The following is a 23,364-nucleotide window of genomic DNA, read 5'->3' on the forward strand; positions in this document are numbered from 1 at the left end:
TTAGCTCAAGTCTCAGTGGTCTTTAGTCAAAACTCCACCTGGGCCTTCTGCAGCAAGCAGACGGGGCCAAACACACGGTGTGGAATCTCCCGCTGGGACCTAGCCGACTGCTCAGTAAATCGGCAAGGGTAGTCGCCATGGGAACAGGAGATGCCATCATCCACCATGCCTGAATAATCAGTTGCAGAGAACCCTCCATCCTCAAGAGAAGAATTTGAGAATGCAGAGTGTGGGCGGGTGGTCTGGTCTCCACTGTAGCAGATTAAAAATGGGGAAGGGTTAATAACAATGATTTAATTAATTCTCTTATTGACATAATATACAGTTCTTCAGTTAGTGAACCAAATATGGCACAATGTGTCCCGCCTCTGTTCTAAGCATGGAAAGGAATGCAGTGGAAATATGAAATATCTACGTCACAAAGGCAAACCACAGTGATCCCAAAAATATCTAGGTGCCGACATGCAATATCATTCCCTCTATAGCCAATATCCAGCACTAACTCCATCCCCAGCATGAGAACCGTTCCAAAGGTTTCAAGCAACATCCAAGTTTCCTTCCAGCCATTCACTGCAAATAAAGGCCTTCCTTGTTGAGGGAGATTCCTGGAGCCTGCAGCAGGCTACAGCTGGGCTGCTGCTGGAGGAAAACCATGAGGGGAGGAGGAGGATTACTGGAAACCACTGGCAGACCTGCCACTTTGTGGGCCAGTTAAGAGGGAGACCCCAGCCCAAGCCTGCCCTGCCCGCAGAAAGCCAGTCCTCTCTATGCCCCAGCATTCACTTTATATCCTGTACCTCTATAAAATTTATGTGAGCTTTACTTTTTGGGTCTCCAAAGTCTATTTCTGCCAGGCACTGAACCCAATGTACTATGGTACAAGCTTTAATGTACTTGTCATAAAAAGATGATTGAGTGCGGCACCCTATCCATCACCCAAACTTCACCTGCGACATTTTTTGGTATGGCGAAAGGAAAGTTTTACCATGGAATGTTAAAAGGCCAGAAGTGGGTTAATAACAGTCTGGAGAGGAGGAGGTCTCCTTTACAAAAAGGAAAATAATAAAATACCTGCCAGTCTTGAGTGGAGAGCCCTTTACTACTTCTTTGATGGAGCTTCCACGTCCAGACTTAAGTTCAGCCTTGTTCCATTGCTCAGATCCAGCCATGAGTTTGCCCGTCTTGCTATATTTCGTCATGTCCCTAACCCCTCTTTCCAATGCTGGGGGAGTTTCTGCTGTGACTTGGCACCAGTGACCCACTGCCAAGGTGAAGGTGGAGGCGGGCATGGGCATAGTGACGTAGTAATTCCAGATCAAGAAGCCTGTAGAGAGAAGGAGGGGAAGAAAGAAATGATGAAAGAAAGGTATAGGAATGAGGACAACAGGCAGAGAACATGAAGTAAAAACATGTGGAATTGCCATTTTGTTTCACTTCACTATTCAGTCTCGTGTTGTGTTCATCTTTAATCATGTTATTTCAACCCGTATCCCTCATGCTAACCTTTCAAATGACGGATCTCCAGTGAAGATCACTCAAAACAGTAAACATCTTTCATGCCACACAAATTGTCAATTTAGGAGTTTAGAAATTCTGTAAGGTAACTGAGAACTACCTGTGCAGCTGCATGTCCACACTTATGTCCATTTTGTAGCAATGCTCTGTCAATATTCTTCTAGCTCTGAAGTCTTACTCTTTTTACAGTTTGAAAATATACAGAATATACAGTACTTTAGTGTGTAGGAAACATCTTCTGCTAGCCTTAGTTAGTGTAATCAACATTCAAAATGAAAATGGTACTTGCAATTGAAACCCCCCTGCATTTTCCCGCGGGAAAACCCTACCCACATTCAGTCGGGTAGGGGCGAAACAACACAACATTTCACTGTACAGTTACATACAGTATACTCACTTTCAGATCTTGACAAAATGAGCAACATAAGAAACAGGATGACAGTCCTGGATGCTCTGGAAATCCTTTTTTATTACAACAGGGGATTAGAAGAGGGTGTATCTAAGATGAAGACCATCTTGAGGTAAGTTCTGGTTATGATTATGATAATTTGATTTAATTTTTTTTTAAAAAGACTATGAACCAATTTTTTTAATGAAAAATTAGTGAATTATCCTAATGGAACCATGATCTGTGAGAGACAAATAACACCATTACACAAAGTATTCATTAAATTGTTGTTATGGTGTTAGTAATAAGGTACAAACAATATTTATTAGGATTTCTGGGGTTCTGACTACTCTTAGATGATTAAACATGCACCGGGTCACCTTTTGTTTGCGGTTCCTGACAAAGGATATTAAATAATCCAGAAAAGCAGAACAATTCAGTAAACTTTACTTGTATTATTAAACAGTCAGTTGACAGTAAGCCACATTTTCGAATCAAAGGTCTTAAGATAGTAGATGTATTGTATGTTGTACGGAAAGAAAGCCCTTTGAGGCAGATTTGTGATTTTGGGCTAGATTCATGAAATCGACTTGACTCCTACTGGTTTGTCACAAAAGGTTTGTAAAATAACATCTTACGTGCGTCCCTGTCCTCAATAGGTACGGTCTGCTCCTCTCCACTCATCAAAACCAAACACTCACTGGGGGCCCGTAATGTTGCCTGCCACGTTGACATGGCAACAGGTGGCTCCTGGCAGGGGAAGAGGGCTCGGTTGTTGATGGGAGAACCGGCAGTGTAAACACACACCCTGGAAGGGTAAACAATGGTAAACTATAAACAACCCCCATTTCAATGCTCAAAAGGAACCACTAAAGACACAGACACACATATACACAGGAACAGCATCCACACACAGAACAGAATATAATAGCCTGGGGCATGTTTTTGTGAATTAATGAATCAATATAATTCTATTCTAAGAATCTTGGAATATTACACTGCAGTTTGAGTAGCAGCAATCAGAGCAGATGTGCTGCCAGTTGCCAGTGTTAAAATCTTGAAGAGGAAGTCTAACTGAAACCACTGTGTTATGGGACAGTTTAAACGTTTTGCATCCTGAGACGAACCTGTTGTCCTGGTCTTTGGTCCATCTCACAGAGCCTCCTGTTGGTTTTGTCTCATAGCAGATCCTGACAGCACGAGGGAACTCCTGAGGTGACGCGACCCCCTTCTTCCTCACCTGCAGACTCCACCGGTCTCTCTGAAAATGCAGTGAGCTGCCATCCTGAGCACTAGGGACACAGCTGCACAGGTAAAAGAGCTGCTGCTGCTGCTTGCATCGGCTAGAGGGCATAGAGATAAGGTTCTGTATAAAGGCTACTTGTGGGTTCACTGAACTGACACCTGACCTCTCCGATGCGATCTCTGGTGGGAGGCTAGACACGGATGACACAGAGGTGACATCCAACTCTTCCACCTTTGACACATGAAGGTCACAGCAGTCCAGCACTAGGGTGAAATCCCCGTCACTGGTGGTTTCCCACGAATGTGAAGATTGAATATTTTCAGTTTCAGCTGCAGTCTGTGACCCAGTGCCTAACACAGGCTGAAATGGTCTTTCTCTAGCACCAAACAGCTTCTCAGTCCTTGTTAGATTCTCCCCAAGGTCTTTTGTGCCATCCTCTATTGTATACACATCCCGAGATCTACAGACAAACACATCCTGACTCCCTCTGGCCTCTAAAATCCCAGGTCCAGGTCCAATGTCATCCTCAGCCTTAGTCCCCAACCTGGAGCAAGGCTCCAGGAACAGAACAACACTACCACTGATGACCTTCCTGTCAAAATGAACAGTCAGGTCCAGCACATAATGTCTGACAAGTATGTGGTTAGTATTGGCTCGGAGTGGAAGGTCATCCATGTTGGGGTTCAGGTCCTGGTCTGTCTCCATGTCATACAAATGATGTCAAAGTTGAGCAGAGAATGGCTAAACAAAAGAGGCAAGAACAAAAAGAGCTTTATTAATTTATGTTTTTGTTTCTAAATTACAACTTTTTAACAAAGGTAATTGACAGATTGTGTGTTCATCTAAGTTTCCTACACCGTCCTGTGGGTTGAGGTACTCACTTTAGTTTGTACCTTAATTTAACGTTCTTTCACCATGACCTATTGTGATCAAGCCAAATCTGTCAGGGGCTGTACGCTCAACTCAAACTTAAATGCCAAACTCCATCCCTTCACACATTCCACAAATGTTTCTGAATAAAAACCTTTTCATGATCCCATTTTGATCTTTGTTAATGAAACGGTAATAGCAACAGCTAGAGTCTGCAGTAGCTTATTATTAAAGCTCTCCTGCTGTATATCAGGGTTTTTTTTGCGGCCACAATTCTTCCATTTAGCCTGCTAAGGGCATGAAGCAAGCTTGGCAAGAAAGAGGTGCAATTACCATTTACAGCAGGAAATACTCAGAGGTTATTCAGTACAGGAGTATATTCATAAAATTACACACACTTAAAAACAGAGGATAATATCTACAGCTATAGGATATATCCTATTATTACTGTCAACAGTTGGTTAAACATGACTTATATGACCACTGTGTTTCTAAGTATGCTCCTAATATGAATGTAGTACTTACTTGTAAACTAGTACGTTCACTGTATTTCTGTATTAGGCTACTGTTACTATAGAAATGGATAACAAAAGAACGTACAGGGTACACGTGTAGCTTTATAACATTACACATATTTAAGTCGTTTGAGAGGAACTGACAACGCAGTAACACGTTGTGACTCATGAAAGACAGCACAAAGACGAGTCATCTGGAAGTGACGTTTGAGTTTTAAACTTCACGTTGGCGTGAAACTAACGTTAACTGACAAGACGACACGAGAGAGTGCGGGCTCACTTTTCATCACCAGTCTGCTCTCTCACATTCAAATTCAACGCCCAAAACCACAGCAGCGCCGCCATTAATCGCCAGCTTCACTGTAGCTAACGACGTTTTTGACAACATGTCAAAAAAGACAACATATAACCTTGTATATACTATCTATGCTATAAACATACCGTAGGGTAACAAATCTCATTGCCTGTTTGGAATGAAGTCTATGACCAACCTGTTTCCGTCATGTCGACGTCGCGTAGTGATGACGTTATATTGAAGCGACAACATAAGATTGTAGTCTTTTTCCCGAGTTGGTACTTCCCCCTTGTGCCTATGGGTTTATCCGAGATTTACGGGGGACATTTTAATGAGTGAGTACTTAATACAATAAATAAACATGGAAATGAAATAAGTCCTGAAATAAAACAATAGACAATAAATATATGAATACATGTAAATAAAGGTCTAAATATATAAATGATTCAATAAAATCAATTACATAAGAACGTTTTCCAAAGGACTACATTCATCTACATTTTATTTCATAATTGCATTGCATTTATTTATTTCATAGAAATATTTTTTTTATTCGGTAGTCATATTAATTGAATATTGACTAAAATAGCATTCCTTATAAAAAACCTTCATAAGATATTTAGCACAGCAGTCCTGTCTGACTGTTCAACTGTTCAAAACATCATCAATAAAGTTTAAATACTTAACAAAAATACATAAAATGTTAGTAATTCAATGTTATAGTACAGCTCTAACCCTTAATGTGAATAAAATGGATTATAAGTGATGACTTGAAAATTAAATCTGCTAAGTCTGTGATTATTGTGTCAGTTTATCAAATTTTAAAATTGTCACTAAACACAGTGATGACAAATGTGCATATATTAGGTTTTATTCAGGTGCTTTAACATCACTGTATGCATAACAAGTAAAAATTCCACATTTAGCCTAATAAAACACAACACGAATGAACAGAAAAATAACTGAAGAACCATAATGCACTCTCCAGTGGTTGAATGCCACCAATATATCTTACATCAACTTTCACGGTGTAAGATACAAATAAACTCTGCATGTTTCAAAAATAGGTTTATATTCAATTAATACTTGCAATAATTAATACACAAGCTGTATGACTTTTTGAATCTTATTTAACCATTTTAAAAATGTTCAACAGTTCATAAATAAGAGATGTACCTGGAAACAGAGTGAAAAATATTCAAATGAGTATTAATAATAATATACATAAAAATGTATACCCACTTTGAAATGAAAAGTACATTGACATTACTGAAATACAAAATGAGCTGCAACATAACACCAATGAAATGAGCTGTTTAATGGATGTCAAATGAAATCAGGTTGCCACTATTCAATACTGCAAAACAGTAGTCCAATTTTCCCCTGGAATGTATTCTGACATATGGAGTAAACATAATTCACAGTGCAAAGCACTGCTCTGTGGAGTGACTTTTGAAAATGTTGCATTTATAGTTAAGTATCTCAGTTCCTAAGTAAATAATAATTAAATTTGATAATTAAATTTGTCACTCTGTTTATTGTAGGAAGTGGACTACACTTACAACTCGTACTGGAACATGCATTGAGATTGTAACAGTATGCTGAGTCACTGATTCCTTCCTACTGAATAATATTTCAAATTAATATTATTATTGCTATTGTTTATCTAAAAGTACATTTCCATTAAATAAAATGCAAAATAGTTTTTTATACCTTTGTAAACATCTTTGTAACCATCTGATGCAATACCTCTACTATATACAAAATGCGAATTTAGAGATCAGCCAAGTTTAATTCTCAATAAGTTAAACTCTTCCATTAGCTACATTAGTACTGTATGTCCAACAATATTAAGACAATAATGGCCTTGAGAGTTAACACAGGAGATTGTGTCCATTTTTCCAGTGCACAAATTTATCCATACTTTTGCTGCTCTAACTGGCACATTTCATGCATATACACCCAGAGTGGAATTTCAGAGGCCCTTTAGCACATAACACGATCATTTATCATCACTGAGTACAAAGTGAGTTCAGTATGGCACCAAAATCTTCTACTCCAAACACTATCTAAATAAACACACATCCGTTCACACATTTAATTCCACATACACACAGGACACAAGCATTATTGGCACACATACACAGGCTCTGGGCCAGCAAGGACTTCAGAGAGGAACTCTAGTCTGCCTCTTTACCAACCCAGAGGAAATGTTCGCAGCATTGTTAGGACTTGCAGTTATAAAAAAATAATTAAAAAAGGAAATCAACAGAGCGAAAGCATCTGAAGATTTTACAGTGAAATGCTCAAAAAGCTACACTTTGCTTGAGATTCCCACCTCCATATTTTTATATGCTTTCTCTTCTTTCACCTTCTGTATAACATCATAAAAGTGGATGTGCAGTAGACATTCATAAACACTGCAGGGCTGTTGAGAAAATGTGAATCTTCCATTGTGGACACAATGTTACACAGGGTATCACCAGCAGTTCCTTTCCTGTTGTTTGTCCTCTTTCATCTTATCATCTCTTTTCCTCTCTCGGTTGTGTGATAGCCTTCAGTTTCCCTCAATAGTGCTTTCTCTCAGACGAGTCATGGTATCTCAGGAGTTTTCCTCCTGAGCTCTGCGGAAACTGAGACGTTTGAAGGAATCCCTGTGAGATGGAAAACACAAGTGGATTAGGGAAGATGGTAAAAGACAGAAACACAAGATAAGGAATGATGAGGAGGAGGAATAGGAAGGGTCAGGGCAAGTAGGAGTCGGAGTAGAGACCTAAGTCTGTGTTTCTATGAGCAAGGCACAAGGTTGGCACAAGTCACTCTTTACAACCTGTAATGCCATATCTAAAAAATGTCAGAAATACTTACTTCACCGATTAGCAACCATGACACTTTACTAAGGCCCAGATACTAGACATGGTCATACATGAGAGGATTTGATGTAAAATATTAAGGGTCATTACAACTTACAACAACTAGGCTAATAAGTCGACAGGCCATTATACTGGCCAATCATAGCTTATTGCAGATGTATCTGTGTATATGTTTACATATACTGTTATCATATCCCTTTAACTTTCAAATATCATCATGGCATGAAATAAAAACAAAACCAGTATCAACAGGGATATACAGTACAGTATTTTTTTGTTTTGTTAACATTTTCATAGTTTTTGCTGGTTAATATCAATACTAAAGCAAGTTAATTCTATCAAGATTACGCAACTGATTTTTGGAAGCACTCTTCCCATTCCAGATGCTGAGTAATTTATGAAAAAATCTAAATATCAGGGATAAGAATCGATTTGAAGTACATGCTCATGATACATTGCTACAAGATGTATGAAAATTACCATGGTTGATCATAAATGCAATTAGTGAGAAATCTGTCCTTACTAATTAATGGGTACAATGTGGCTGTGGCATTTGTTCAACACTCAATCTGTGTACTTTGGCTCTGGTTCAGCTATCAATATTTGTAGAGGTGGCAAGGACAGTGTGAATGGATCTCTACTCAATTCCATTTGTTTTCACTTTCCTTTGGGTTCAGCAATCATACAGAGTGCTGAAAAGATCAATGGTATGTGTTTTTTTCACAGCAGTCTCTTGTCAAAATAGTATTTGCTGTTTGACCTGGTAGGTCTGTTTACCTGTTCTCCAGCCGAGGCCTGATGATGGGTTTATAGAGCTCAGGAATCTTCCTCTCCAGCATAGGCCTCAGGTTCTCTCTCAGGCGGTTGTAGTTCTTCTTTAGCTCCTGCTGGTACTCTTTCTGGTCTAATGTGATCAGGTGCTTATTTTTCTCAACTGCCTCACCACATCTACAGGACAGAGAGCAGGTTGGATTTAGTTTTAAAATACAATTTCCCAAATTACATTGCATGAGATGAAAAAATACCAGTTTAATGTACAGTACTTCTTGACCTTTTTATCGCAATAACCTCAAACTTAAGCACAGCTTCAACAATGATTCTATGCAAACCAATCTCTACAGTAATCCCCTCCCTGTCCTCAAGCCTTCAGAAATGCAATTCACTGTTTTATGCGAATAACATCCTGTAACTACTTCACATGAATTGGACTCCTTTGAGTGCCCAGAACTTTAAATGAGAGTTAACAATGCACTTGACTGTAAGGAACTCCTATATTAGATCTTTCCAAATACCTCAGCTAGAATGTGAGATAAACTGTAAATGACCCAAAAGGCTGTATCAAAACCCAGTTAAAAAAACAGCAGAGGTAAATCTCCAAATCACAAATGACTAACGAATAAAAACCCTACCCTCTTTTATGCCTTATGGTAAAGGCAAGCACAGCAAGATGTGAGTTGAACTAAGAGCAGAGGGCAGGTATGGTCTTCTATCATGACATGCATAATGGCCAGCATACAGAGCAGTGTGCAGGAAATAAGAGAGTCTGGGATGATTGCAAACACATGTCTGAGTTTATCCCGTAGCTTTTGAAGAGGGTAATATGGAAACTGCAATGTTGTGTAACAGTATACAGTAAATAGGCAGGGCAATGAGCATTAAGGACAGTTTACAAGAGTAAAGAGTTTCCAAGCCATACAAAAACATCTAGCCGTCTATCTGACTGCTTAGTTTGAACAATCCTAGTGAATTCTCTTAATGGATCGACAATATTTAAAATATCTTCATTTTTTATGGATTAATTAAATATGAGTGTTGTCTCCAGTAAAAAAAAATATGCATGGTTCTCCCTGTATTTGAAGCTTTCTGAGCTGACGTTAAAAACCCTATGGTCATCTTTGTCTGTTACTGGACTTAGATGATCCAAATTTGGACAAAGGGGAGGTGGGACTAGACAGCATCAACACCACAGCTTGAGACAGGCTGAGACACCTGTCAATCAAGGAAACAAGCACTTGGCATTCATCTCTTCAAGTCTTAATTTCTAAGACAATATGTTTTAGAATTGCCATCAAGATGTTAAAACAGTGACATTAGCTTTTGAGACCCATTTTTCCAAGAAGTAGGGTATTTTCCTCTTGGCTTCAGCATAATATAGTTTATTTTACATTTTTCTTTTACTTTTTGTTGACAATATAAGATTGTGTCAAAGTTCAACAAAATTGTTGTTGTTAACTGTCGATATTAATGATTCCAGGCTAATCATAATTAAAAGCCATCAAAAAGTGATTTCAAGTTGTTTCAATTGAACATGTGAGTAGAGTTGTATCCTATATCATGCATGAAAGCAGTTCCATTGCATAGGGCACAAAATGTTGCGTGCTTTTGTAATATTGTGAAATATATATGTCAAAACAATATTCTTACTTTTGAGTTGTTGCTGCAGCTATATCATGTGATCTATGCTGATCATTACAGTGCATCTGTTAACAGTAATGATTAAGCAGTTAAAAGCAGTGGTCACAGTGATGAGTTGTAAAGCAGATGACATGTTTGAGTGTGAGACTGAACGTGAGGGGAGAGATTTGATTCAGTTGGGAAAAAAATGACCAACTTTGAAAACAGTATTTTGTTGAGTGGATTTTATTAGAATACCACTGTCGAGAAGATTGGTATACAAAAGGTCCAGTGCAGTGCCAGCTTGCCTGGATTTAGGTTAGAAAATAAACCTTCATGAAATTACAGTAAATATTTGCCAACCTGCTTGTAGCAATCAAGGCAGCTGGAATGTGACATGAGGGTTAGAAAATGAAAACCACCTTTTGGAGGCAAACTGCAAATGCCCACGAGATGAAAGCACACACATACACACTCATGCCTGTGCAAAAGACACACGTCTCCTGCACAAAATCAGCATATCCTCAGACACATTTCTGTGGGTAGGGTGGTTTTAAATTATCTTCTGAATATTCACAATATAATGAAACTCTTGGGAACAATAAACCGCTGCAATACAAACAGAAAAGGCGCTCAGTGATATTGAATGAATTCAATGAAAAATATCTTGCTGTCATATTGGAAATGAAAAAATATCAACATTCATAATGGGTTTTATTATTTCACAGTCCTCTTACTGTACCTACTTGGTTTCTAAAACTATTATCTGATGCACTTTAGCGCTGATTATCACTCCTGTCTCTGCATCTTGACTGACACTCTGCTTAAACAGCAGGATATCAGTCTCCATCATTCACAGTTGTCTGTGGTGCTTATCTTACTACGTACACTGACACCAGTAATGATGTATACATCCGAGCATCCTGGAGAAAACCATCACTGTTCACAAACTCAAGTCTCACAAATATACTGAACTTTCTACTCAGGAATCTCTTTGAAGTATTGTTCTATACTTCCACCTACTTAGCCAGTGCCAGCCACTGGTAACAATAAAGTAAAGAAGAAATGCAAATTCAAGTAAAATAGTTATTAGCTCCTTGAGTTTTTTAAGCTCAACATGAAAGTTCTTGTTTTCAGGATTTTTCTGGTGTTTTCCCTCATTTTTGCATGACTTGGGTGCAGTGTGTAGTCACTAGGTGGTGTTTCTTTGATCGTATCTCACCTCATTATAAACTCTTTGAAACACAGGCGCAGTTTATTGTGGTGACGGAAGAGCTTCGGGTCCGCTGGGATCTCATTCAGGAAGACCTGGGCTACCTCCAATGGGCCCTACAACAGGGGGGCGGAGAGAGGAGGAAAGGGATAAAAACAAAGACACGGAGTTAGAGAGACAAAGAAAGAGAAAGCAAAAACAGAGTGCAGGAAGGAAAGAGAGGAGGTAAGAGAGGAAGCCTTGGAGAGCATATGAACAAAGGAGAGATGAGAATGCCCCTCATTCAGACTGAGGGAAATGACTTCCTAAGTGAATGCCTAATGCATGGCCAAGATGCTGGGCTAGAACATGAGGAAGATATCAGATCAGAGAAGGAGCCATGATTAGCCTCCTGCATGGCTAATGTCACCGCTAACCCTGCATACACCCACCATTTGGCTCCCATTTGCCCAGTATGAGATCTTGTTATCCTAACTTATATTCATCATAAAACCACAGCACGCTCGCAGAGTGCCTGCATCACGACAGGCACAGTTAAACAGCTCTGATTAGCATCATAAACGCATTGGGCCTGGGCCTCAGTCCTTGGTCTGAGCTGCAGATCCACACACAGAAACCCAGCCTCCTGTGCTGATTACAGTCAAGAGTTATATGTTTACAGAGCTGCTGAGCATTAGCGTTATGTATACAACCATCAGGTCGGAGCGAGGGACCTGTCAGATTAGACGCTGGAAGATAAAACATAGGGGAGGGAGTGGAGACGCTGTAGCTAGCTTCATCATTACTCCAACATTCACCAGGCTGGCAGGACCTGGAAGCTATCAGATCAAAGAGACCTCCGGTTCAGCATGCCGTGCAGCAGGGACATGAAAGGAAAGAAGGGCCATGAATTGACGTTTTAACTAAATCAGGGGAAAAGCAAAGGAAGGATTAGGGTTGTGGATGGGGTGAAGGCTTTGATGTGTGATCACTGTCATGTATCCCACCTGCACACTGTGACTACAATGGAAAATGTGCTAAGATAAATAGAGCTAAATTATTCTGGTTTATTTTCCCCTGCACATTAAGAAGGAACACTCAGGGGACAAAAGGGCTATGCATGATACAAAGAGCAATCAGTTCGGGAAAACAGCCATCATTCGGTAAAGCATTAAGTAAGTAATAATTTCAGCTGTAATAGGAGCAGACAGACGGTAGTGTAGAAAAGAAGCAGTGCCTTCATTCACAATTTGCAATATAGGTACCTGGTTAACGGTGGCTCCCACAGAGCCTTGTAGCAGCATCTGCAGCATCTTGGCATCAGGCTGTTCTCTATGTGTGGCAACTGCTAGTTCTCTAGTCTTCTTCTGCATGTCCTCTATGGCCACCTCAATGGGAGTCAGGTCAAACTGGGAACAAGAGAGAGATAATATTGCATAAATGTTTTGCTGCAATCACCAAAATGTCTTAAAATCCGCTGGACGTTGTAAACCACAAATCTGACACTTACCTCCTCTTTCTGGATGACATTGATGCGAGTCTTGACGTAGGGGAAGGCATGCATGGTTGTGAGGATGGTCTTCCTCTTGTACTGCTCGTTAAGCTCCCCCCTCGGACGCCCACTCTTGGTGAATGGCGTGGTGTACATGAAGCGCCGCAAGTTGAAGTTCTTCTCAAAGTTTGTCAACCGGTCTTTCATCTCATAGTCATCAAAGAAGGGCTCCACATAAGTGATCTGGATATATGCCTGCAGAAGAGTGGTGGGTTACTGTTCACTGGCAGTTTTTCAATAAATGCAAGATATTTTTTACAGGTGTTCTGCAGGTATCAGGTATCACAAATGACATATCTAGACATTTTGCTTGTTAATATGATTACAACTTATTTGGATTATTTTTGGCATATTATGCACATATACAGTACATAATTCCATTCCTATTTATTTTTGCTTCATACCAATTACTTAACATACAGAAATTACCTTCGCCAAGGAGGTTACACTTTCATCTTGGTTTGTCTGTTTGCCTGACTAGAAAAAAAACTCACTGCAGTGCATTAACATTGTGAGATAGGCAATGCGGAGGTCTATGTTCTCTGAGTGCTCTTTTAGGTTGGTTTCGTGTTTACAAAATGTACCATTTTCTTATCCATCAAATGCTATTGGTAACACAACATTAGCATTTGGTAATGCAAAGATTGAATTTACCAGTGGCATCATTAATATTGTTTTTATTACAGTGCAGACAGACATATACCGGCAATTAGTGGTGTGAAATTACGATCACCTACCTTGCTGGGGTGAAGTTGCTTTCTGTCTACGGGCGTAGAGTCTTTGATCATCACAAATGCGTCTTCTCCAAAACACTGACTGTAGAAGTTCTAGGAGTGGGGAAAGTTGTATAGTTAGTAAAGGGTATTGTTCATAATACAGTATTTCATGATTTTTATGCAAATATCATATAGATGTCATTGCTATTCAAGGAGATTCCAACACCTAAAATCATGAAATAATAATAAAATTTCATTTAACAACTGATTTATTGACTTATTTCAGAGTGAGGCTGAAACTGTATTGCTCTCTTATAGGGATGGGTCTGAGTAATCGATTCCTTGATTATTTGCCGTTATGGGAGAACCAAGGAGTTAATGAGGATGATCTACTTTTTTACACAATGCAGAGCTGTGCAGTGCAATGCGGTAGCTTTGAGCTGAACTTTTGAGTTATTTATACGAAACCTCCTCTTTTCACTACAAAAACCTACACAAATGTGTTGTTGGAGCTAAACAGGACCAGATAAGTTAAGATCAGAGGAGCCTTGAAAAAAAAAGGGTGTGTTTGGTGCTTGCGCTCATGTGTGCTTATGCGTGAGGCAGAGCAGATGGCTGGGGAAACGGCAGGAAGTGAAGCCACTGACTCCTCATTTCTTAAACACATTGGGAGTCAGCTGAGGATGGCGATGGTCAGACGCTTGCTTGCTGTTAGGACACAGAAGATGCGTTCTAAAAATAGATTTCCCTCTTTGAGGAATCGATCCCCCCTAGAGTAATTCATGCGATTATTTGATCTGGGAAAACATTACTCGTGCCCATCCCTCTTCTCTTTACTGCATTGATTCTCCTTTTAGGCATGTAAATGAAACCACGTTTTTCCAAGCTCCTCAAAACTCACTAAAAACAGATTAATGATTGAGTAGTGCTTTCAGTGATTCTGTTCAGCTCACAGTAAAGTTTCCATCTTCCCTACCACAACTGACAACATGCATATCAGTACACACAGACAGACGGACAGACAGACAGACAGACAGACCTCCAGCCTATGTGATATCTCAGGCAGATGTGTGATCCCTGGCTCCTTGTAAATGAATTCCCGTTCGTCCAGGTCGCCGAACTTGGCCCCATAAAAACCCACCCGGAAATAGGTTCCAAACATCCTCTTATGGCCCTGGAGGGAGAAAATTTAATATCACTCTCTAATCAGTATGACATCAGTAGCATATTCTTTCTCATTATGTTACTATCCTTTTATGGGGTCTTTATTGTGAAGAGTTTAGTTAAAAAAAGTATACACATGTGAACCTTCTGGGGGAAAAAGTATTTTTGTTGTGCACAACAATAACAATCATTGTCATTTTCAAGGAACATATTCTGTGTCCTTAAGAAATACTGAATAATTAAATGCTTTCCCAGTCTTCAAGATATTTCTACATAATCTATTTTGGTATCTTACTATCCCTCTTATTTCTACCTTAATCTTATTTGAATAAATGAAGCCGCCTCTGCAGTGCCATATTACCTTCTGAATGATGTTATCAAAGGCTCTCTGTAGTTTCTCGTGAGTGGATGAGAGTTTCCTAAAATCTCTGTGAGCCTCTAGGATTGGTATGATGATCTTGTAGACCTCATTCACTGCCTCGTAGAGACCACCCTGATGAGACAGCCATCAGTGCTGGTTAGCATGACCACATACAGTATGGTACAGTAAGAGGAAATATTTGCATTAAACAGAAAAATATAAAGGTTCTATGGCATGATTTCCCTAATATTTATCATTAACAACTCAATGCAAACATTTGCTGTAGCCCAATTCCATACTACCTAGTATGATGTTGTTATAGTAACTCTTAATTAACATGATAGTTGTAACTTGATAATTACCGCATTAAAAAAACTCTAAGATTGTGAGTTAAGTAAAACCAGGGCTCCTGCTGTTATCTTCTTCTTATCTAAGGCTGTCTTTGTTAACACTTAACATTAAACACAAATATCACGATTTTCAGTGCAGCTTCAACGTCTCACATTGCTGAAGAGCTCAGCAGCCTGCTCGAGCAATCCCACCAGGCCGCTCTCTGTGAAGTAGCGTCCTGAACACACCCCGTCCTCGTCCGGGGACAGGATGTCATCTGACACTGCAGACTCTTCAAGCACATTGGGGGAGATGTTCTGGGGAGAAAGTCAGTCAGCTAATCAATCAATTAACTCTCTTAATCAAATATTCAATCACAAGGCTGACTTTAAACGGAAATGTCCTACGGTGGGAAATGGAACTAATTTGGCTGACGACCCAATCACTGACATGCTGAATGATGCAGGTTAGGGTGTCCTGTACCAAAACGCCACAGAGGTCATTTGTGCAACACAGCTCATCGATAACAACATCCTCACAGTTACTGCTATAACTGTTTGTTTTTTAGTTCAGGGGAACAGTCTGTTCACATGTTCCCACAGGAGAAGGTTTGCCTCCCCCCCTTCAACTTCAAAGGCGTTGTGTTAAGCAGTGCTACCAGGGGATCATATTTATATGTTGACGTTATGAGTGTACAGCTCCCCCCTCTGGACACACATAGCTGTGGGGAGATGTGTGATGTGGTGTGTTGTGCACGGGAGTATTTGCTTCCGTTAGGCAAAACATCCAACAGTCACAACAAACAAATGATGAATGCTTATTTTGTGTGGCTGTAACTGTTCCTTTTTTTTTAGGCCTAGACATGTTTTCATGATTACTTCTTTGCTAATTTGATGTATGTATCTGTATGTATTTGTGTTCCCTACCTGGAAGGTGACGCTGCCAACAGGCAGGTACTTGTGATCTTCCAGCATGCTGAGATACTCAGCCACCAGGGCAGCAGCATGGACCAGACACATAGCCGACTCAGTGTAACACTTCCTGTTGTTGTGCTTCTCTGCCATGTTCTGCAGCCAGGTCAGACGGAGGTCAGGAGACGTTTGGTAGCCCTTCGCTATCCTGATGAGGGGAGGAGAAGGAGAGTACTGTTTTTCTTCTTTCTTTTTTTCTTAATTTAACCAGGTGAGAGGTTAAAATCTCTTTTTAAAGACAGACTTGGCCAAGACAGCAGCATAGAGACAGACAATAAATACAACATACACAAGAGACTAAGGACAAACTGCACATCCAAATAAATTACAAACAAGTTTGTTAATGCAAGTGCTGTAGAAATCATGCATTATGTTACTACATTAATGTCCATATATTTTGGCATTGGCCCAGAGACAAAGATAAATGGTCTCAACTAAAGTTTAATGCATTTGTAATGTGAATAAATCATTGATAATCACTGTAAAAAAAGAATCATAAGTAAAACATTCTGTATAGACAACACAAGAAAGGAGGTCAGTAATATTAACTGCGAAGTAAAGCAGGGGATTAAAACATGTACAGCTAGTACACACAACATTTACACTTTAAATTAATCTTTGAACCATTCCAGCTTCCACTTTGCTTTTTCATATCCACGGTTCTTAAAATATCACAGGCTAAGTTTTATGCTTTTTCCAGACCCTTTTAGCATATATAATGGCTGTGTGCCACATGAACCATGTCAGCCACATCAGTTTATAGAATATGAATAAATTAACATACATCAAACACATATAAAGAGTGAATATCTAAAAACAAAAAGTGTGCATGAGAGTGAGTGTGGCAGCCATGAAAGTATTTGGGTCGTTCAGTGTTTTTATGGGCAACAAAAAATATGGAAAATGTTTTCCTGTTCGTGGAACACATGCATAATCATTAGCCTAACAGCATGGAAATAAATCTGAAACACTCTGAATGAATTTATTTATAAAGCAGGTGACTCACTATACTATACAAATGAATTCAAGCATCTGGAGACCAAATGTCTTGGGCATCAATGACCTGTGTGTTCAGGACCTTGCAGGAAAACGTTAGGGTGAGTCTAGGCTAAGTGTGTAAAGCTAACAGGTCATTCTGTGCAGCCGTCAAACACTCACCAGGTGACTGGGACCAAAACCAAAACAGAAAGGTGCATGATAAATGACACATGTAGGTGACATTAGAACATGTTGAGGTAAAGTGCCTAAATCAACACACAGCACATGTATGCTCTCTTTGTTCCACTGTTTCTCCTTCGTGTTCTCACACACACAGACACATACACACAGTTGCATTTGCATATACACAAAGCCAGATCAGAAGACTAAACTGCTACCACATGGTTACCATAGTGAGGGCACAAAACAGAGGCAAAACAGCCCAGACCACAGAGAAATAGGAACCAGCAGCACAACATAGAGAGAAGCCACTGGGTGTTGAGAGAAAGAGAAAGAGTGAGACACTGAAGACAGTGAGAGACAAAGATACAGCCTTCCACAGATGGTGTTTCTTACCTGTACATGAGATCCATGAGCATCTCAGGATCTTCCTGGAACTCCCTCATCTTTACTGTGTCTGACAAAATACTGTTGAGATTTCTCAGAAGCTCATCCACCTGAAAATACAGATAAATACAAGAGGCAGGCATGAGGCTACAATCCGATCAATATCAGCAATGTAATAGAGGAGAGTGGTTTATACCTGTGAGGGCAGCTGAGTATTCTGCATCTCAGTGTCCTCCTCTGCGTAGGCCAGGATGGTGCGCAGTGAGCGTCGTAAGTTTTCTTCCTGGAAGTCTGAGGACTTGCCCACCAGCGAGGCCAGAGACATGGTGACCTGCATCTTTACTCTTGAGAAATTCTGACAAAAACACAGGGAACTGCAATGAGTTTGTGTTATGTTGTGTATTTTTTTTTTGTTTATCATACAATAGGACATTTCTGATGTGAATCTGAGGTTGAATTTCCAATTCCTTTTGATGCTTTCCCTGCAAGAAAAAATAATAAAATATGCAATGGCTAGACAAGGCACACTAACACATAACAGACAAATGCAACATTTCTTTGTCTGGCTGACTACATTTTGCCCTTTAAATTGCTTAGTTACCATAAAACTTCAAATAATGGTGAGAGGATATATTTCTATCAGAGACAGGCCGTTCTGTTTGTTTGTCAATTACAAAGTACCCTTTGTGCCTCAAATGTCTGATACACATTATACAGTTTACCCAACATAACAATGGTGTAGGCAACAGATATGACATACACAGAGGCGGATAAACGCAAAGGCTGGCCTAGGCTGCAGCCTAGAGGCCCCGGATTAGCCAGACTATTATACATTTCTTTTTAAATTTACCTCACTGATTGGATAGATATGGGACACATTTACCCAATCATCTTCCATCATGTGGCCAGGTTCATAAGGTCAGTTTTGTTGTCAAATGATACGTCACTCACTGTCACTAGACAGTATAGAGGCAAAATGTCAGAAAGGAAATGTGATAGCGGAGCATGAAAAAGAAAAGCATATTGACTGAAAGAACAGATATTGCTGTTGCTTTTCCTTCTACTACTAATATTACTACTACTCCCCTTCTATTAGTTGTTGTCGTATCCTAATATTACTAATAATACTACTTTGTCAAAAATCATTCTGTATTATTGGGATATATCAGTAGGGTACCAGAAGATACTTGTGATCCTGTTTCCATTTAAACATCAATACATTTAAACACTATCATTCCTTGGTGTCAATTTGGGCATAATTTGATTTTTTTTTTACCATTTTATTGATATTTACAGAATTAAAATGTTAACTACTTTCTAGTAGTAAGGGGTTAATGAGAGTAATGAAATCCGAATCTGTAGGACATCGTTTGTAATCCATTTGTAATCAGAGTATTGACCAATCACAATTGAGAGCTCTTTGGTTGCATGCAGATAAACAATGGTCTGGTAAACAACTTTGGTCTGATGAAGAATTTTTTATTTTATATAAGATTTTGTTTTTATTATTTATTATTATTTATTTATCTGAAGCCGAGACATATTGTTTGTTGCCCCCAGAGGCTAAATTATCATCAGACCCACAGCCGGTGTGTTCCAAATTTCTAGTAAGTCAATCATTCTTTTTTAACCTGAATTTCAAGTGCACTACAGAGACAATATAAAAACTAAATAAACCAAAAAATAGATAGACATTTAAAATGAATATACTTACACACTGTTGTGTGTATGCAATTGTTGAATGTATAGAAGAAATTCTAACATGCAAACATATCCAAGATTTACGAATCTTTTCGAAGTCATTAAATGTTGTATCTTTGAAACACTTTGCTTGTGCATGCTCATTTTAGTTATTCATCTCAATTTGACAGCACACAGAATAAGAGAGCTGCAACAGATATGTAATGAATAATACAATTGAAAAAGTATAATAGCCAATACTAATATTGGTAAGGTGCTTTGGTGTTCCCTCTCATTGTTTATCTCTTGCACCCTCCTTTTTCTTGTCTCTCCATCTTTCACACTACCTGTCCAAGATAACAGGCCTGACAAACACCCCTCCATCCTCGAGCGAGGAGTGTGTGCATGTGTGCGAGTGAGTGTGCTCGTGAATGCGTGAAGTCCCATCTATCTCCGGCATGACCAGCTAAGCGGGAAATGATTTCCCATTAGCAGAGACATAATCACCCATGGATCATCTCTACGGCCCCATTCTGTTCAACTGAGCATGGAGCCAGAGCCTAACCACCCATCACTGCCCTCTAGCTCAGTGTCTATGTGTGTGTCTGTGTGTTTCTGCGTGTGTCTGTGTGTGTCTGTGTGTGTGTGTCTGTGTGTGTGCTCAAAAGTACCCTAAATGATAGCTTAAGTCAACACACAACCCTCTTTGTCTTTCTCTCTCCTTTCTTCCCAACATTTCCAGAACTGGAAACTGATTAACCACAGGTATCTGCTTTTAGTGATGTGTTCCATTTCTGAAAAAAGAAAGCCTTGTATTTTCTCTTTTTATTACCACAATCCAAAAGTAAAGTAAAAGATGGACAGAAGGGAAAAGTATGTGTGACAGAGGGAGAGCAAAACGAGGGCAGATGAAGGGATGAAAACATAAACACAGGAAGAGGTAAGTTCTGTATGAATGAGTCATACAGCTGCTAAGCTAATTCAGATCACAGCTCCCTCTGTATACTCCATATAAACAAACATACGTTGGGACACGCAGATGGGAAACACTCTCTTTAAACTCTGATACTGTGAGTGTGTGTTTGTGTGTTTGTGTGTGGGTGTGTGTGTGTGTGTGTGTCCCATAGACTGTACACTTTAATGAAAGTCAGACGCCAGACTGTAAACACAGGAAATATTGACTGCAACAGCAGTTATCGAACTAGCAGAGAAAATGAAAGAAGATCCTCTATCCTAAACCTTCCTTCCTTCAGATCCGTCTCTTTTTTTTTTATATCCCTCATCACTGCAAAAACACTTCTCTATCTCTATCGTGATTTCCCTCTTTCCGCCCCTTTCACACTCTCTCCCTGCCACACACACACACACACACACACACACACACACACACACACACACACACACACACACACACACACACACACACACACACACACACACACACACACACACACACACACACACACACACACACACACACACACACACACACACACACACACACACACACACACACACACACACACACACACACACACACACACACACACACACACACACACACACACACACACACACACACACACACGTCTGGCTGTCATTAGTTAAAGAGGGGTAGGAACATGGGGAGGCAGACAGTGACATATCTCCCTGCTCCCTACTCAGAGACACATCCTTCAGGAGAAACTTGCTGCGGCACGCTCAAAATAGACACAGAAAAGACATTAAAGCTGAGCAGGAGAGGAAAAGTGTAGAGATGATGGGCTAAGATGCGTGTGACTCCCCTCTTCTACGGTATGTGTGTTCATGAGAAGATGTATCATAAGCAATTTTGAAATCTCATGTGTACCTAAATTAAATTTGATCTGACACGCATGAAATTTCACCTACAAGCTTAGATGTTAGATAAGGTTGTATCTGACAGAAAGGCAACACATGGCTGACATTTGCTTTGTGTGTATCCTTACAACTTGGGATGACACACAAACCGATGCTTCTGTACCAAGTAGATGCCAAAATTCTGAAAAATGTGACAGTACTTGCAAACAGTATCAAACTTTTCAGACGAAAGGACGAAACACTTCTAACTGTCTTGATGTCAGACATCCAGATTTAAATCACAGAATTCAAGGTGAGTGAGTTTCAATTCATGTTAACATTACATTCCCAAAGTATTCAAAGTGTTTTCTTTGTTACCCTGATCCTGAAATACATGTTACCATCATTTTTGTTAGAGACAGCTGCCATTGCTGTGTGACCATTGTATAGCCATGTCCCATATTACATTTGCAATGGCTTAATGCTAAAGGCTACCATGTTTATGGTAATGTAATGCAACCATAGCTCGTAGTAGTTGGGCGACCATCTTTACAGTTAAATCTGTGTCATCTGCCATCAAAATATAATGTTTGCTTTTAAATAAATTTCCAGAGTTATGTCGAATTACATGGGATTTATTGGTTTGTTTTTGTGTTACTGTGGTATCGAATTGGCTATCGTTAATCATGGAAATGCCACTGGTATTGGTATTGACTACTAGATTTCTGGTATTTTTACATTTCTACATACAAACACATATACACAACATATACACAGGATCATCTTTTGTGTGTGTCCTTACACTGGCATTGCTGTAGCTGTATCTCATGATGAGGTAGAGGGTGGCACAGGCTTGGCTCCTGTTCTCATCAACAGGGCTGCTGCAGTACTGAAGCACCTTCTGACACAGGTCCCCACACTGTTCTGCCTCCTCCTCAAACAACAGGTCCCCAAACTGCACACACATACAAACTAATTAAACCAGATATACAGACACACATATATACACACAAATAATTCTGGCTTGGATCAGCAGTATTCCACCCCCACAAGCAAATAAGAACATTTCATTTAGACACAGATAGTATGCCGTGTAAACACATCAACCCACACACTTCCTTCTGGATTTTTCACAAACACACACCCACCCACACACACACATCATGATGAAAGTACCTTGACAACAAGCGATCTGAGTGTGCTGAAGGTGTGAGAGAGGAAAGTGGTACTCTGGTTGCAGGTGAGAGAGTGAAGTAACACCTTTAACACACCGCCAACCACGCTGTCCTTACACTCAGTCAATGGCACTGCCTGAATGGGAGACATGAAAAAAAAAAATCATATTTGATGAATGGTAACAACTGTGGATACACTGGGAACAACAAGTGAACTTCACAACAGAGGTTTAATATGCAGTCTAAACAGATATGTGTCACTGTCTCACATGCGTGGATGGCATATTATACCACCTTTGTGCTCAACTAAATTTACTATTGTGTTAATTCAGCAATTAAAAAGATTAAACTTTGCATTCAACCTGTTGTCTATAGTTTTAGGGCAATTCACCGACTGATAACACACTCTGAATGGATTTATATTTTTTTAAGCCAAAGACAATCCCTTGTTGACTGTCAGGTCCCTCTGCAGTAATATAGTGCAATCTAACACCAGATGCCAAATTGAAAATTGACTTTATTGCATTTTTCATGTGTTCATCACCTTCTGTACAATGTAGAGATGCTACATTGGTGCAGGTTTGTGTTCTGACCTGTACAATGGTTTCCAGAAGGTCCAGCACTATAAGGTTAGACTCTGTGGCTAAGTTTCCACTGATCAGAGCCTCCTGGTCCAACTCTGCTTTAGTCCTGATAGAAGATGGTGAGAGTAAGAGAGACATTCAGAGAGGAAAGGAAAGCACAAAAAGAAAGGCTGCCAGAGT

The 23,364-nt window shown here is 39.7% G+C and overlaps 2 protein-coding genes across 3 annotated transcripts in view; both read right to left on the reverse strand.

Moving 5' to 3' along the window:
• Positions 1 to 5,019, reverse strand: part of aopep (aminopeptidase O (putative)) — an 81,411-nt gene extending 76,392 nt beyond the window's left edge. Inside the window, exons 1-5 of the mRNA XM_083911858.1 lie at positions 4,976 to 5,019; positions 3,031 to 3,890; positions 2,542 to 2,711; positions 1,072 to 1,324; positions 39 to 252 (exon numbers count right to left, since the gene is read on the reverse strand). Coding sequence (XP_083767984.1) covers positions 39 to 252; positions 1,072 to 1,324; positions 2,542 to 2,711; positions 3,031 to 3,854 — 1,461 coding nt within the window. The 5' untranslated portion in view covers positions 3,855 to 3,890; positions 4,976 to 5,019. The remainder of the gene's footprint in view (positions 1 to 38; positions 253 to 1,071; positions 1,325 to 2,541; positions 2,712 to 3,030; positions 3,891 to 4,975) is intronic.
• A 667-nt stretch (positions 5,020 to 5,686) lies between these two features.
• Positions 5,687 to 23,364, reverse strand: part of dock8 (dedicator of cytokinesis 8) — a 56,985-nt gene continuing 39,307 nt past the window's right edge. For both annotated transcript variants that reach the window (XM_083911801.1, XM_083911802.1), the window contains 15 exons: positions 23,194 to 23,290; positions 22,602 to 22,736; positions 22,228 to 22,380; positions 18,124 to 18,282; positions 17,937 to 18,037; positions 16,338 to 16,530; positions 15,585 to 15,728; positions 15,082 to 15,213; positions 14,596 to 14,730; positions 13,578 to 13,667; positions 12,799 to 13,035; positions 12,554 to 12,697; positions 11,319 to 11,425; positions 8,480 to 8,650; positions 5,687 to 7,483 (listed from right to left, as the gene is read on the reverse strand). In XM_083911801.1, coding sequence (XP_083767927.1) covers positions 7,432 to 7,483; positions 8,480 to 8,650; positions 11,319 to 11,425; positions 12,554 to 12,697; positions 12,799 to 13,035; positions 13,578 to 13,667; positions 14,596 to 14,730; positions 15,082 to 15,213; positions 15,585 to 15,728; positions 16,338 to 16,530; positions 17,937 to 18,037; positions 18,124 to 18,282; positions 22,228 to 22,380; positions 22,602 to 22,736; positions 23,194 to 23,290 — 2,050 coding nt within the window. In that variant the 3' untranslated portion in view covers positions 5,687 to 7,431. The remainder of the gene's footprint in view (positions 7,484 to 8,479; positions 8,651 to 11,318; positions 11,426 to 12,553; positions 12,698 to 12,798; positions 13,036 to 13,577; positions 13,668 to 14,595; positions 14,731 to 15,081; positions 15,214 to 15,584; positions 15,729 to 16,337; positions 16,531 to 17,936; positions 18,038 to 18,123; positions 18,283 to 22,227; positions 22,381 to 22,601; positions 22,737 to 23,193; positions 23,291 to 23,364) is intronic.

Source organism: Echiichthys vipera (assembly GCF_963691815.1).
Source record: "Echiichthys vipera genome assembly, chromosome: 4".
NCBI classification, from domain to species: Eukaryota; Metazoa; Chordata; class Actinopteri; order Perciformes; family Trachinidae; genus Echiichthys; species Echiichthys vipera.